This window comes from Diadema setosum, chromosome 6 (genome assembly GCF_964275005.1).
Source record: "Diadema setosum chromosome 6, eeDiaSeto1, whole genome shotgun sequence".
NCBI classification, from domain to species: domain Eukaryota; kingdom Metazoa; phylum Echinodermata; class Echinoidea; order Diadematoida; family Diadematidae; genus Diadema; species Diadema setosum.
In genome coordinates, this window is record NC_092690.1 from 5,992,076 (window position 1) to 6,009,245 (window position 17,170).

At 38.6% G+C, this 17,170-nt stretch overlaps 1 protein-coding gene across 1 annotated transcript in view; it reads left to right on the forward strand.

Annotated features, from left to right (window-relative positions):
• Positions 1–17,170, forward strand: part of LOC140229920 (uncharacterized) — a 72,426-nt gene that overhangs the window by 7,459 nt on the left and 47,797 nt on the right. The window contains exons 5-12 of the mRNA XM_072310120.1: positions 1,704–1,775; positions 2,328–2,399; positions 3,097–3,162; positions 3,521–3,592; positions 5,987–6,055; positions 7,306–7,374; positions 9,662–9,766; positions 10,331–10,402. Of these exons, the coding sequence (XP_072166221.1) occupies positions 1,704–1,775; positions 2,328–2,399; positions 3,097–3,162; positions 3,521–3,592; positions 5,987–6,055; positions 7,306–7,374; positions 9,662–9,766; positions 10,331–10,402 (597 nt within the window). The remainder of the gene's footprint in view (positions 1–1,703; positions 1,776–2,327; positions 2,400–3,096; positions 3,163–3,520; positions 3,593–5,986; positions 6,056–7,305; positions 7,375–9,661; positions 9,767–10,330; positions 10,403–17,170) is intronic.

A 17,170-nucleotide genomic window follows, 5' to 3' on the forward strand; every position in this document is an offset into this window, starting at 1 on the left:
CTTTATTTTTCTTGACCTTTAGTCGCAAATATCTCCCTTTGGCAAATATGGACTTATCGGTTTTTGCGAACAAACTCTTCAAATATAAACACATGAACGTGAAACGCGTAGTACAACGTACATTTGAATGTAAACCACCGTGGCCATGGGCACGTGAGTCAGAAAGAAGGAATCAGCAACCGAACTAAAGTGTTGTGTATTCAGACGAAGGGTAATCTTTTAACCCGTTCCTTACGGAAACATAACATATTCCCGTGGGAGCAACTGATATGCGAGAGAACCTGGTATACCAGGTTCCCAAGATGAAAATAAAAGCGCCTACCTTTGTGGCCAAAATCCATGTTTCTTTGTGTTGTAATGCTCAGAAAAATGGGTTTGATAAAAAGAACAGAGTTCTTTCTATCACCACAAAGTATTGTTCTCTTTCTGTTGGAAAAAATGCGTATATCAAAGCGTTATTACCCTTTTTGCTGATTTAGTTTGCTTCTGCTTTGCTGTAAAACTCGTATGAACATGTACATATCGATCAAAGCTGATCTCGAGTAGATTTCTGTGTTCGCGCATCAGCGCACGCTCTATTCACACCGTGCACTCGATCGATATTTTCATTGTTCGATGGCGCATGTTGTTGACCGTGGAAAGGCGATATATGAAGAGTTTGTTCGCAAAAACCGATAAGTCCATATATGTCAAATGGAGATATTTGCGATTATAAAATGGGTTCAAGAATGTAGCCAATTGGAAGCGCTGAAATGAGTCACGTGTGCGTGCATTAATTTCTTAGTAAATGCACTGAGAAGAGTCTCTCTTCCACCTCCCTGGCCTGACGTACGTCACAATGTTTACACTAGCAGTGCGCACTCAATCAGTTGTTACAAGTGCGTCACGCGCTACTGTACGCGCTGTCAATCCTGTAAACAACTTCTAGTTCGGGCCGCGAGCTGCCACAGCAGCCGGCGGCCTTTCTTGTGCATAACACGTGGCGTACGTATACTCTTATACGTACGTACAGTACTTATGTGCGGGATTTTCGAGTGCGACGTGCGTAAATGTTTGGGACGAACATCTTCGGACATCTTGACTTTTGAGCGAGTGCTACATGTAGCTGACTGGTATTGTCCCACAAAGGTACGTGAATAATGCTGTTAGTTTTTGACCCATTTTATAAAACAAATGATGCACAGGATTATTTCGTGGCGTTAGTGAAGGTGCGGCGTACTCTCGAGTATTGACAACGGTTGCAAACATGCACTCGGCTGCGCCTCGTGCATGTGGCACCATTGTCAATACTCTCGAGCGCGCCGCACCTTCACTAACACACTCTATCCTGTGCATCATTTGTATATTAAAGGTCAAGAAAAATAAAGAGAATAATAAGAACATTTTTGCTTATTTTTACCATAACTTCACAAATGTACGTATATATGTAGTGACCGATATATCATCTAAAAGGTATCATTTTGTACTTTGACAGAGACCGTACTTAAAAATCTTCAAAAATGGACTTTTCGGTTTTTGCGAACAAACTCTTCATATGTACCGCTTCACTGCTTTCGCTCAGGTGGATTACCAATCTGTCCGTTCCGGGCAAAAAAAAAAAAAAAAAAAAAAAAAAAAATCTCGCTTGGGGGCATTAAAGACATTCAAAAAACTGTGAAAGGAACATGTTAACAAACATCATTTTTGTCCTCTCCAATCTGCAGCAACCTTTCAAACAACTTTAATGCCAAAATAAAGGGACGTGCTTTCAATGACTTGGGAAATGTGATGCTTTTGTAAGTATGTGTCATAATCTATACCTTTGCTCCATTTAAATGTTGAATACTGCAAACGCTGATTAAATGAGAAGCAGTTTAAGAGTTGTAGGTTTGATGAGTCTGCGTATCGCCTCGTAACTACCACTAATAAAACGGAAGTAGCTTCCAAGTGGACATTAACATCATAAACTGTAACTCTGGCTGTGAGAGCAATGCTTCCTTTTGCAAATTGCGTATTTTGACATAACACTGAATTGGGGATTCGGCGTACCGAGTCCTCTATTATAAGGGAGTGATCAGATTGAAGGAAATAAAGTATATTATGTGCATACAAGGTGCATAGTGAATGTTTTTACTACTATAGTGAGTGAGTGAGAGAAAGAGACTCCGAGAGAGAGAGAGAGAGAGAGAGAGAAAGGGGCGTAGTATGTTGTCGATTTGATTATCGTCATTATTACTGAAATTAACCACGTTGTGTAGTGCAAAATATAGCCATTATATATGTTATAATGTTTTTCGTGATATTGGCAAAAATAAATTATTAAAACAATCAAATCGTCTCATCAATAGAGACATCTGGAACATCGACCTCAGGAACATTGAGAGAGGAGCCTTTCTGCGTCTGAACAGACTTTTCTACCTGTAAGTTCGCTCTGTCTATGTGCCAGTACTTTGATGACTAAAACGCACCATCAAATTCCTCATTAGACGATAGGATATTGTGTTTGTTTATTCACCATTTTAAGTTCGAAATCATTTTCCAATGTTTATTCACTTGCAGTGTATAAAAATAAAGCTGCGCTCTCTACTATTCCAGTAAGCATTGCACTCACTCAGTATCAAGGACAAACATTTGTTAATCAAAACAATTACTTTTGATTTTTCTAATATCAACACTCTTTTGCTTCTTCTCCAGGGAAGACATACAATAAGAAATGATGATTTCTTGGATTACATACTAACGTAAACATTTCGAAGTGATGTACTCATAGGCAGCGAAACGCGTACACAAGGATTGTTTCAATGAAATTGAGGTCAATTTAGCGGAGCTGTTGATAATCTGATTGCCGATTAACAGATGGGTCTTTTGTGGGTATTCATGATTTATATCTTTCCTCAATCTCCTTTGTTTAGGTATGCTTTTTATTCTATCGTTCAGAATCTTCTTTGGTGATACATTGCTAAATTTCTCTAGATGAAACTTTAAACAAACAGAACGCGGACATTGGATAAAGTTGGATGATTATGTGAAATTTTCCAGAAATAAAAGTTGCTGTAAAATTATGTACTTAATTCTCTCATGTTCGTTTTCTGTTTTTATTGTCTGTTTTTTTAACAGATATCATGAGGCCAGCTTAAGAAAAGATGTTCGGGAAAATGTGAACTTTCTAGGCAGCGCAGAGCTGTAAGTTACAACAGGGTAAACTTCGTAGCTAGAGAGTCAAGTAAGACCTATCTGAGATATGATTATACATCACCTTCCGCTCATGACCAATGGTATAATCAATATATCATACAAAAACTCGTGCAGTATTCATGTTATTTTCACCATTGTTTTATAGGGACTAACATTGTGTGCTTCGTTTGTTACTACTGTAAAACATATTTTTAAACACTCTATGATAAGCAGGCCTTTTCGGGATGATCGACGGGATCATTCTAATTCCATGACAACTCGGATGGTTATTATCAATGACATAGAATCCCATTTTAAGTCCTTTACTCATACTCTCGTTACCTGTGTTGATTGTATTTATCGAAAGGAATCTCTGGGAGCATACCATTTTGATGACCATTCAGAAAGCGGATCTGGAGGGAGAAAAAGCAGTGCTGTGGTATGTTTCTAAGCTCTGTTGTATGCCTCTAGGAGCCATCAATGATAGATCCAATGGACACGTAGACCTTGTTACGGCACATTTTGGTAAATTGCACATTTTGAGAAATTACCAAAATGTGCAATATTTCGGTATTTTTGGTCCACATTTTGATAAAGGAAATTTGTTACCAAAATATTTCAATAGTGCACCTATACCAGATGGCAGCAACTGTTACCTATAATAGATATGTGCAGTTAAAAGTGGATTTGCCTGCACATTTTGGATAATCTGTACATTTTGGTAACTGAACTAAAAATCCATGGATGGGCTTCAGAGTTGATTCGGTCAAGGAGCTAAGGGTTATACTGTCCTGCAGCAAAGACAGGTAAGGCACTTTTATTTAAGCTCACTTTGCGATCGCTTTTCGTTTCAGGGGCCCTCCTTGAGGCCCTAGATTGGGGTGAAAATGTGAGGAGTGTGGGGACCAAGAGGGAAAACACATTTTCGTCTTCTTCTTCAGAAACAGTGGGTGAATTTCAATTAAACTTGGTTTTGATCATCCCGAGGGAGTTGGGTGATAAAGTTGTTCCTGTTGGGCATATGGCCCCCAAAGGGAGGGGAGGGGGAATAGGCAGAAATTTGTGTTCCAGGCCAAAAAGCATTTCACGCAAGATATGTTGTACGTGCATATCTTTACAGCCGAAGAATATAATCTGTTTATGGGAAAACCTAGGGTATCAACCTTGGAGACGGGGGTGGGGGTAAGGGGGAAAACACATTTTCATCTTTTTTCAGAAGCACTGCGAGGATTTTTCAAACGATCAAACTTGGTGAGGATCATTCTTAGGGGGTAGGGTCCCAAAGTTATAAGTAAGTGTGTTCAGTTGCATTGGTAGGAGATTTAGCATTCCAGGAGTAAGAATTCAAAGAAGGTGATCAACAATTGTACATTGTACCAGGCAGGACTAGTGTTCAGTGCTTGTAATTATGTGAAGGGGGAGGGGGGGGGGGGCATTTTTCTGGCATATATATGCCAATGTGTTGAGTCCCTATGCTGCCATGGCACTTTCATAATACTGAGTCATGGGTGGCGATACAATTTTGATTTGTTTTTGTGATGATTGTGGAGGAGCAGAAAGTTGCCAAAGTGCGCCGTCAATGTCCAGCACCTTTTTTTTTAACTCTACATGTTGGTAATTTACCACAATGTGCAATTTATCAAATGCGCCGGTATACAAGTGAAGTATCTATATTCATTTCCTCAAGGTTCCCCCTTCCTCCAACTCCACAAATAGACTTTTCAAAGCCACAGTCTAGTTACACACACACACACACACACACACACACACACACACACACATGTATACCGTGCACCTCAAAACGAACATAAAGTCACACACACTGATTTTGCGTGAGGACTGAAAATAAGTGAAATGGGTCAACCTAGCCGAACTTGACTTTTTCATATATTCCGAAAGAGCGGGTCTTATTTTACAGTATGCTAAAATTTGGTATCATAAAACGGGCAGGAAAGTGTGGTTTTTTTTTTAGCAGTTTATCTCGAACATTTTTGGTAGAATAGTGTAATTAGGTGTGTCTTTAGAATCTCCTTTTCATTTCTGAAAAAAAAAACCTTGCCCACACTCTTCACTTTCAACTCTAATAACTTTTGAAAGGATAGTGCTACCGCTTTGAAAGTTGGCATTAATTATGGACAGAATAAGTTAATGAGGCATTCTTAATTTCAGTTTAATCTGATAATCCCTTCATTGTTGTTACTCTGGTGGTTCACTTCCTGTTTTTGTCCTATTCATCGCAGAGCCAGCACGGTTTGGTAAAGATTAAGCGCTTGACTAGACGTTATACTTCGGAGCCTCTTTTCTCAGTTCACACTTTTCCTGAGTTTGTGCTTTCTTTCCAATATTTAAATAGGTTAGGAGAGTCCATTTGATTTCAGTTATACATCATTTTAAAGCTTAAAGTGTGCTCTTTCAGAATATGGTCGTTACTAAAAATTCATGTATGGCGACTTTTTGTTTGTTTTGAGGTGCAGGGTCACATATATATATAAATATACATATAAAGATATAAAACTTATATACTGTACATTTGAAAGGTACTATGTCGATTCGGATTTCATTTAAAGTTCAGTTAAAGTCAGAATTTTCCCAATTTTCTTGAAACTTCGCACATCCATCATGATATGTGCAGTTCAGTATTCATACGCACGGATATTTACACACCATGAGGTCCGATAATATATAAGAAATATATATAAGAAATATAGAATATGCGAAGTTGGCTCGCCGTCGACTGAGTCGGAAGTGCGAACGTGGCACATAAAGTGATATTGATATTATTATAATTATATCTTCTCGTTCCGTGATGAATTTTCTTCTTTACACACAATAGGATACTTGGGTTCCTAATAGGCGATGACGAGACGCAGTCGCTCTTAACATGGGTTGGACTCTCTTTGTTGTGAGTATTACAATCCCTAGCCTTTCCATTGTCTCACTCCACAGACACAAACCAATTATCAAATTTCTTTTTCTTGGTATTCCCTTCGCGATATGACCACTGTATGAGCACTGTAGGTTCATACTTCACATTTTTATGGGGCTAGACTCGTTCTTTTGTTGTTAAATGTACTATGAATGGACAGTAATTTTGTTATATTCTTCGACGTCATATGCATTCAAACAAATTAGAGATTTTAATCTTCAGTGCAAGTTAAATGTTTAAAAACATCGCTTGATAAATAGCTTTTGTGAATCTTTATGAAGCAAGAAACTATTCTTTAGATATTTCATATTTCACATGTATTATTGCTCTTATTGTTGTATCCAACGACTTGAATATTGTAATAAAAGCCAAATTATGTAGAAACATTGTGTTTCACTATATTAAGAATTGAACTGTTTGAAAAATCGAAACACTATTTTAGGTATTGAAAATTTGTATTTTTGGGTTCCTTTCAACCGAGATACGAGGTAAAAGTATATCAGGTTTTAACGTACAGTGAAAATGGGTAAAAAATAAAACAATCTATTCCCGGGACAAGACTACTACATGTATTAGCATGTATCCCTTCGTGAGGAGGGACATCGTGATGCCACAGATTTGTGTGTGAATCGTATCCCGTTCATGACGCTAGAAGCCATGGTTCGCAAAGGCGGAGAGACAGAAATTGTTTTGCTTCTGGTCAACTTCGGTAGGCGAGAGGCTGGACACAGCCTGTTTTATATATATATATATTTTTTTTTTTTCAGGCCTTGGTGTCAGAAATGATTTTCTTCCGAAACATTTCAGTTCATAGCAGACCGCATTTCCTGCTTTAATTAAATATGTATAACGTGTAGTTGGTTTGTTATTCTGTTATGACTACACCGGTTTTAAATCGACAATTTATGGTACTTTGTTTGGGGCAACCTGCTGTGAAATACATTTTTTAAGTGATTAAAGACCGCGCAAAGAATATCCTGCATTTTTGTTGTCTTGGAGTGGGGAATATATATATGGACGTATTCTGCACTGCGGATTCCAAGAATAAACCTCTACTGAGATGTGAACACGAGGAACTAAGAACAAGGACGATTGTTTATACTTGTCATCAAATAAAAATTGAAAACGACAAAATCTCTTTCATTATAATGCAGTGAATATGATTAAAGTAAAAGCCTCTTTGTGCATGTGCTTTCTGTTTACTTTCTTTCTTTCACCTTTGGTAGGGATAGTTCGTATGGCAGTAACCAGACGACGGATGAACGAGTCTTGAAATTCAATAGGATGTTGCGATCGTACGTATCACTGAAGCAAGGGCTTTTATAAGAATTAAGTTATTAAGAATAAATCTCGTAGATGGTCTCATACTTTAACATGTGTATGAGTCAGTCGGGTTCCTGGCAGAACTCTAATGCACGCGATGAGTCTAAATTAATCAACTTTCTGTACAATTGGCATTGTTTAAAACTGAAGGGGTCGGCGCAATATAGTGCTAACCCACACAATAGTCATTTTGAGATTATCGCTGTTGAATGTTTGGAAAGTCCACACATTGTACATTAATAAAACACGAATGCTTTCATTGTTTACTATGTTATTGGTTGAACTCAAATATGATATTTTCACGGAGGTTAGAGTGAAGGATAGGGATTATGAAAATCCATGTAACTCAATTTTGACAGAAGTGTGGGTTAGCACTATATTGCACCGACCCCTTTAATTTCAAAACTGTACATATGTAATAGTGTACACTAGTACTGTTCATTATGTACTTTTTATCTATTTTCCCCGTTTCTATTGCTCATGATGTCAATCATTAGGATAGTTTCAGACTCAGTCTCTATGTGGAATATGACAGCAAAAGGATGACGGTCTGATGTGCGCTGACGATATTTAGTGTTATCGAACCAGTTTAACTGAAAATTAAAGGGATGGTACAGCTGTGGTTGCTATGGAGATTGAGATTTTAGCCTCCTGCAAGATGAATAAAATCCATTTACGAATTGTAAAAAAAAAAAGAAAAAATATATACAATTCTAAGACAAGTTCAAATTCAAAGTTTATTCGATTTTCATTTGGTTATGAAATGAATGAGATGTCTAAAAACAAAAAAAAAAAGGGTCCTAATAAAAGGTGAGTCGCACTTTTTATTAAATACCTCTTTGTTGTGGAAATCGATTTTTCAGATATTCATTTATTTCGTAAGAGCTTTCTCATTATCTCCCAGAAAATTTAAAACCCGAAGCCCTATCTTAACTAGAACCAGATTATCCCTTTGAACGTATAGCATTGGTATACTTTGTACCTCTATTTCTCACTTCTGATAGCATAATATAAGTTCAAAAACCGGATTTTAGTATTTACCAAAAAAAAATTCATTTTAAGGTAAAACCTCAGATGGAAGATAGGCAAACCTGCATTTTTTTTCTTTTGAAATTTATTATTTATCAGATAATGGATATGTCCATCAGAACAACACGAATCATGTTATGAATTCATGCAGGAGGATCAATATGGAACAATAAAATTGAAACGACAAAAAAAAATGCAAGAAATTTCATCAGACACCACACAATACGTATATTGGTTAATGGTTTTAATTGAGGATAAAGATCAAGATAATCTTGCCATTTATTGTAATGCATTTCTTGAGTTTTGTTTTGTTTGGCAAAAGAAAGTTATACGTATTTTGTGTTTTTAATGCAAGACATCAATCCAACTAAATAACTTTACATTTATCATATAAATATATTTATCATATAACTCTAAATCTATTATGTAAATATATCCTTTGAGCATTAATAGCTGATTTAACAACAATTTTGGGGGTCCTGTCCAATCTGTGATAAAGCCAAACATCAGTCTTTTTCTCGGAATATGTTGAAAGTTTCACCAATCTTGTGCACAAATTCCTGTCTGCAGCTTCAAAATCATGGAGCATTATGTGCATAGCTGTTTCTAAGGTTGAATTACAAGAGGTACACATGTCTGAACCAACTAACCTCATTCTGTACAACCTGCCATTAGTATACAAGATATTATTAAACACTTAAAAAAACTCTCATTTAACCTCAATTGTGCACAGGTGTTCTCAAGCATATATACTCTAAGAAGAAGAAGAAAAAGGCTCAACTTTGCACTTTTACGTGTGACACAATACGTAGCAACTATACGGGTGCAGATTTGCACCTTTCAAAGTTTGCACCTTTCTTGTCTGAAGGTACAAAATTTCACAAGTAAAGACGCTCCCAGTGTGTCATACTTAAAGGTGAAAGTTCAAACTATTTTTCTTTGAGTTTATGAGAAATTATTCTGGCCTAATTCTAAAGAAATCTATATATTCATAAATGTATATACATTCATTATGCAGATACATTTTGTGCATACGTTGATCTTTATTTTTCAAAGACTGAAAACATATTGTGTATAAATTTACAGCACGGTGCAATGAGAATCAATAGAAAAGAGACGAACAAATAAAGAGAAGAGCCAATGAAAAAAAGAAAACAGCCGCAGCCATCAGGCAAATTTAATAGAGATGAACAGTTTACCTTTCTCTTGTTTCTTTTTTCTTTATCGCAGGTACATTATCAACAGAAATGTGACTGTGATTGAAACATGGCACTTGGCCTCCATTTCTTCATATCTTCTTCAATCAGCGGCGACAGTCCATATTATTCCCTATGTGTAAGTGAGATATCATAGACTTTGTTGAGGAAATCTATTCAAACGGATAAAAAAGTGGTTTATGGAAATAACGAAACACAAACGTATTTTTCTTTATTCAACGCAGTGACTTGAGCGGGATTGCATTATGCTTCAATTAAATATTAGAAAGTCATTCTGCAGTAGTTTGTAATCATTGGCTTATTTTAATATCCATGTTTAAAAGCAAGATATTCCTTGAAACCTAACGTCCCTTCCATACGGTAGAATGGTACGTCGATATTTACTCAACATTGAGAAGACAGATAAGGTAAACGTAAAGAAACGGGACTTGGAATGAGAAAGACACTGATGGGGAACCTTTTCATGTTTAAGTTGTAACATAGGTCATATAGCTGCCACATGGCTTTTATTATAAGTACATGTATAAAGTTAATATCTTCAAAATGTTTTTCGATGATTGGTAAAAACGATGTTGAAAGTATAAGTAGAGGCATTGTTGAAACGGTTTTATAATCCTTTAGATCTTCACAAAAGTCTTCTCAAAGTGATTCTACTCTTGTTCATTTCTTTCATTCATACCAGGAATCTGTCAAACGCACGCATCAGGAGGATTGGACGTGGCGTACTCGAAATTGTGCCTGATATTTTATGGTTGTAAGTATAGCGTTGTGTCAGAACGCCAAAATTCTTCACATAGTCTGTGGTAAGAACTGAAACACACGATGATTGATACCAAAAGGAGAATAATGAAGTATGAATACGCCTCTTGTTATGACTCTCAAGACTAAGATGGTGTAGGTGACGCTATTTAACTAGTACCAAAAATCACTGCTGACACCCAAAGTGCTGTTACCATGTCCAATCGAGCAAGGTTCAACCTTGGATTTAATGACAGAAATAAAACAATAATAAGCATCTGCATTTCATCAAAATAATAAATAAGTTTGGCAATAACAGGCAACAACATAACATGTCATGTGTGAAATAAACTCACATGAAGATATTGCGACGAATTTTCTGGGTGCGTTCGTGATGATAGTTGTGGATGCATGTCATGGATGGCGAGGGTTCAAATTGTGATTTCACGCACACGCATATCCCATACAATTCGTCGTAGAGGAGAGTTGAATTAATAACAAGAGAAGTATCGAGTTCACTTTATTCGTATTTTATTAAAAGAAGACATCACGTACTGAAAAGACGAGCGTCAAAACAACATCACATATGTAACAGCGAGACATTAAAAGGGCTAACACATCGTGCGGTCTCGAACTACTCGCTCCTAGTCCAGTCTCGTAAAAGCAGAGCGTAAAGGGAATCTTTTTCTCTTCTCTTCCCCCTCGTAATTACCAAAACAGACGTTTATATACGATCTGGGGATGTCGCGTGCCATAAAGCTGGGCGATCCAGTTACCATGCGAACGATGTGTAACTGGGTCATCCAGTTTCTCAAAGAAGGCAGAGGCGCGTGGATGTAAAACTGGGTCATGACCTATATCTTTCTGAGATCAAGTCGGTCTGGTCTACATTCAAGCTTGGTCGAGAAAGGGCAGTTTTAGAATCAGGGCGGACCGATCTAGTGAGTATGCAACTGGACCAGCTATTTGGTATCGGGCCGAACTAGTTCTATGGATGGAGAATCAGATCAGGGATGCATTATTAGATGAAACTGTAGCAGTTCGAAACATGATGGTGTCAGCATAGCAGTTCAAAACATAATGGTGTCAGCATTTAACAATCACATCGAAGGGGTCAAACAGGGTTCGTGAATACACATGGCGAATATGGGTGAATAGTGGTACACGTACAACATAATCGTATGCAGCATTATTCTTATTTCAAAAACCGTCACAATATGCTTACCTTGTCTTGTGTATGAATTAGCAGCCTGACCAAAGGGACAACTAACTCTACTTATTTGGTCATGAAATATAAGATATTGCACTAAACTAATAAATGCGTTATTAAATTACACATGGCTGACTTGCACATAAACTAAAGACAAAACAATGTAATGTCGTCCTTGCAAATCCAAGTGATCTTTGTATACAGGGGAAACTCTTTCTAACCAGGTCCTTTGAACCACAATCCAATTGTTTGTCAATTCCAATGTCTTTCTGCATCAATGATAAATAAACAATATTTACGAGAAGAAATTGCACTTTGCGAAATGAACGTTTCACTAAATGTTTCCTATCAACCAAATGTCAAGCATTTCCCTTAAAAATTCTACAGCTGATATAATAAATGACCTTTCTTAGACAAATATCAACAAGGGCTCTTATAACCGCAACTCTGTTGTAATATTAACCAAAGTTAACTTTCAGTGTACAAACTGTCTAAATTAAACCTTTCTGATAGCTGCATGTTATGCTCAAATGCCAAAATGGCCTTAATTTGACTCATTTCATGTACAATACAAACACTGTACTTATGAATTTTAACAATAATTTTCTGAATTACCGATTACGTATCTGAAAATCCAGTTCAAACCAATGCATTTATACAAATGAATGCTTGCTAAAGATGAATTTTGCACTCTAACGTCCTTATCATAAAAAAAAAAAACACCGTTCTTGAATAACAAACAGTATTCGTTACCAAATTCATTTTCATGAATTTTTCTGTTCTGTAATAAAACAATTTCATGTAAAACTCCATTTGGCAAAATTCATCCTTGAGCTCTGGAAACAGTAACTCGTGTACACATGAATCATACATAAATTTCACATCTTATCTATTTTCAGCAGTTATCCAAATAACTTGAATATTCGTTTCAACCTGAATACAGTGGGCCCTTGTTAAATGAACACCGATATAACGAGGTTTCATTGTAACAAAGCAATTCTGGTAGTCCCAACTTACATTTTTCTCTAAGTTGCACTACCTTTGCAACCCCAATATAACAATACAACAACGACCTCAATTTAACACCTCTCTGGCCCCAGGACCTCACTATAACAAGAGTTCACTGTAGTGTCAAAAACACATGAATTTAAAATAAATGACAAATTCATTGTCCATAGAATTTGATGCGTTATCATTTTATGCTGAATCTCGATTTTTCAATGTCAGTGTCCGAAGTTTATATTCAGCAATAAGGTTTGATGGTTGTCATTTTTCAATCTTCCGATAAATCATTGTGGCCTCTTTATGTCATCCATTACAAGTAATGAAACATTGCTGTTGCTGCTGAATTTCCAAACTGCTGCCTCATGACATTTCCGTGCAAATTATCCACATTTCTTTTATGAGGCGGCGCTTGGCTCGCACCTCTATAAACCTTTCTAATAAATGACAAATTAATCTCCGCTAGTGTAGCACATGAGGCGGCGCTTGGCTCGCACCTCTACAAAGTGCTTAATGTAATGGCTGTAAGTGTTGCCACAGTTATTCATGCTAATTTCTACACTGACTCTAGTAAACACAGCTTACTGATGGGGCAAGTGATCAATCCTGTGCTAAGCTTCACTACTGCTGAACGAACGAACTTGTCCCTGCCAAAATGTGTCCCCATGACTCTCCCCATCTTCCACCTGCTCCGAGGTGCATCTTCTACCACTAGCACAATATCGCCGACTGCAATATTTCTCTTTGCGTTGGTCCATTTTTGCCTCTCCTGGAGGGCTGGCAAATATTTCCTGGTCCATCTTTTCCAAAAGACATCTGCCATGTATTGAACTTGTTTCCACCTCCTATGGCAGAACATGTCCTTTTCATCGAAGACACCAGGTGGTTATGCACAGTTTGGCCTTAACAACAGAAGGTGATTGGGTGTTAACGGCTCGTCATCAGTCACGTCTGTTGGAACCACAGTCAATGGCCTACCGTTAACGATGCCACCAACCTTGCACATCAACGTCGCTAGGGCCTCGTCATGAAGAAATGCTGCTTCAGCAAGGCGTTCAGTACTTTGCGGACAGTCCGAATCATGCGCTCCCATGACCCTCCCATATGTGATGCAGCAGGGGGGTTAAACGTCCACTGTATCTCCTTCTGAAGAAGATGCTGATGAATAGCTTGCTGATTCCACTGTCTGATACCTTCCTTTAACTCTCTCTGTGCACCAATGAAATTGCTACCATTGTCCGACCAATCATTTCAGGTCTTCCTCTCCTTGAAATGAACCGCTCGAGTGCATTTATGAATGAGTTTGTGTCCATTGAGTGTAAGACTTCTAAATGCACTGCTCGTAGTACAAGACAGGAAAAATGCAGCCGTACCTATTGAGTTGACTCCTGCCTTATACGTTTCACATAGAATGGCCCGAAACAGTCTACTCCAACGAATGTAAAGGGAGGTTTATCTGGTGTTATCCTCTCCTTGGGTAAGTCTGGCATTTTTTGCTCACTGGGTTTTGCTGACTGGCGTTTACATGTAATGCAGTTTCTCAATACCTCACCCACAGCATTACGACCTCCTAAGATCCAGTACTTCTCCCTCATCAGAGATAAGACATGTTCTCTGCCTGAGTGACCGGATTGTTCATGATAGTGTCGAATGAGCAATGTTGTGACTTGGTGCTTGCTGGGTAGTATCACTGGATGTTTAATTCCTTGGGTGACTTGACTTCTCTGTAGCCGTCCTCCTACACAAATAAGACCGTGTTCTGTGAGTCTTGGATCCAGTCGTGATAAACGGCTGTCTTTCTTCACTCTATGCCGTTTGTCCACCTCTCTAGACTACTTCAGGAGTGCAATCTTATCCTTAAAGTGCTTAGCCTGCACATAACATATTACATCTCTTTCAGCCTCTTTCATTTCCATCACTGATAGGTTTCTTCATGTCTGAAGGATCAAATGACACATCATGTCCTGCTTTGAATCTCAGGAAAGTTCTGACTCTGCAAGGGATTAATACTGCCTTCCTCAACTGATACCAAAAAGAATATCTCGTCAGTAGTTCTTCCATTCTGTTTTCGTCACCATCATTACATTCAGATGCCATAAAGACCTTGGCTTTATCGTGCTTGACTTCTTTGTCGTCATCTAGATTGGGGGGATTAATTTCTGGTTGCACAGGCCAACACTCTTCATTTTCTTAAAGAAATTCTGGGCCTTCTTGCCATCTTTGGTTGGTTACCATTTTACTAGCTGACAGGCCCCTAGACAAGTCATCAGCTGGATTGCACTTAGACTCCACATGTAGCCAATGGTGTGGTTCTGAGCTTCCACGAATGATGGCTACCCTGTTAGCGACGAAGGTGTGAAATCGCTTGTCATCCTTTGTTATGTACTGGCGTACGATGGTACTATCAGTCCAAAATACAGAGTTGGCTATAGGAAGATCCAATTCACGTCGGATCATCTGATCGAGATGTATGGGCAGTGTTGCCGCCATCAACTCTAACATAGGGATCGTGATCTTCTTGAGTGGCGCTACCCGAGACTTGCCAAATACCAAGCTGGTGTAGATTTGTCCTTCATGGTTTGTTAGACGAAGATATGATGCGGCCCCATACGCTCTCTCAGACGCATCGGAGAAGTGATGAAGCTCTGCATTAGTCACTTTACCAAATTCATGCGGCTTGAGACATCGGTTGATCTTGAAATCCTTCATCAAGGGTTACTTATTCAGCCATCGCTGCCATCTGTCCCTTATACACTCAGGGATAGGGCCATCCCAGGGTAATTTCATGGCTGTTACATTTTGAAGAATCAACTTCGCCTGCAAAATATATGGGGCTGCATACCCACATGGATCATATATGGAAGATATGATACTCAGCATTCCACGCCTGGTCATAGGCTTGACCTTTGGTGATAGTGTGTAGGTGAAACAGTCCAACTCAATGTTCCAGCTGACACCGAGTGCCCTTTCAATGGGCATGGCTTCATGGTTCAGATCTAGTCCTTTTACTGCCTTTGCTCTGTCTACAGCTGGAACCGACTCAATGACTCGTGGATTATTGCTGGTCCATTTCGTCAGATTGAAACCTCCTTTTTCCAACAGTCCTTTCAGCTCGGAAGTCAACTGGATTGCATGTTGTTCATCCTCAGTGGAAAACAATCATCCACATAAAAATTGTGTTTAACTGTTTGCACTGCGTCGTGGCTGAATTAAACTTGATTGTCGTCAGCTGTCCTCCAGAGAGCGAAACTACATGCACTAGGGCTCCAAGTCCCGCAGAAGAGATGCACACACATTCTATACACATCAGGGGGTGCGATAAGTTACCATCAGTCCACCATAAAAACCTTAATACATCACGCTGAAGGGGTGACACTCGTACTTGGTGAAACATTGCCTTTTTGTCGGACATCACTGCCACTGGATGTTGCCTAAATCTCAGAAAAATAAACCAACCAACATGCTTGTCAGATTAGGCTCTGATAACACTTCAGTATTCAATGACTTCTCCCTGAATACAGCTGAGCAGTCAAAGACAATTCGTGTCTTGTCTGGTTTGTTGGGATTCATCACAGGGTGATGCACCAGGTGCCACACTCTGCCCCCCCCCCTCCCCCCCCCCCCCCCCACGGAAGAAAGCAGTAACTGCATAGCTGCTGAGCTGAGATAAATGCGATTTTGTGTTTTTTTTTGCAGATTCTTTAAAAACACAGAAACATTCGAAAATAATTTTGTGGTATGATTATGCACATACCTAGTTGTCTAACAATACCTAGGAAACAATTATGTTTCCGTTATTTTTTAAATGTTATTTAGGAAAATGTAGTTACTGTGGTGACTCACCCTTGATTCTGGGTAGTTTCCCCACGGAAAAAAAGCAGTAACTGCAGACGGCCAGGAGTCTGCTGTTTTCCCCATGGAAAAAAAAGCAGTAACTGCACATTTCACATGACCATAGGAGGAGAATTGTTACCACCACCAGCTTATAAAGTTCTTCTACTTTCTGGTTAGTCTAGATCTATAAGATCTAGGACCTAACGTTAGACCTAGACTAGGTCTTGTCGATTGAATGGCATTCTGTGTAACAATAAGGTAATTGAAGTTGAACTTTGAAGTTCCCGGCCTGGCCCCTCAAACACATGACCCTGGACTAACGTTAGACAATAAAAGTCTCTTCGTCTTAGATCCTAGTCGAACTCTGACGTACACTTAAGCTAGACTACAGATCTATGCCCAATGTTAGTGCTAGACCTAGATCTAACGTTAGATTAGGCCTAGAAAATACTGACATTTTGTCTAACGTTATAAATACAGTTAACACTACTCTGTAACGTTAGATCTGGTACGCGGTAGACCTAACTTTAGGGCCTACATCTAACGCTAGACTAACGTTAGTGTATTAATACTAGTGCTATCTCCCTTCAATATATTTTCAGCTCACCTAGATTTTCTGGTTCTGGCCAAAGCCATGGCTACCATGAATTTTCCTCTGCAATTCATGATAGATTTGCAGGCATGCCTGGACCGCAGAAACTGTGTGACTGCATGGTTAGCACTGGCATGATCACTAGC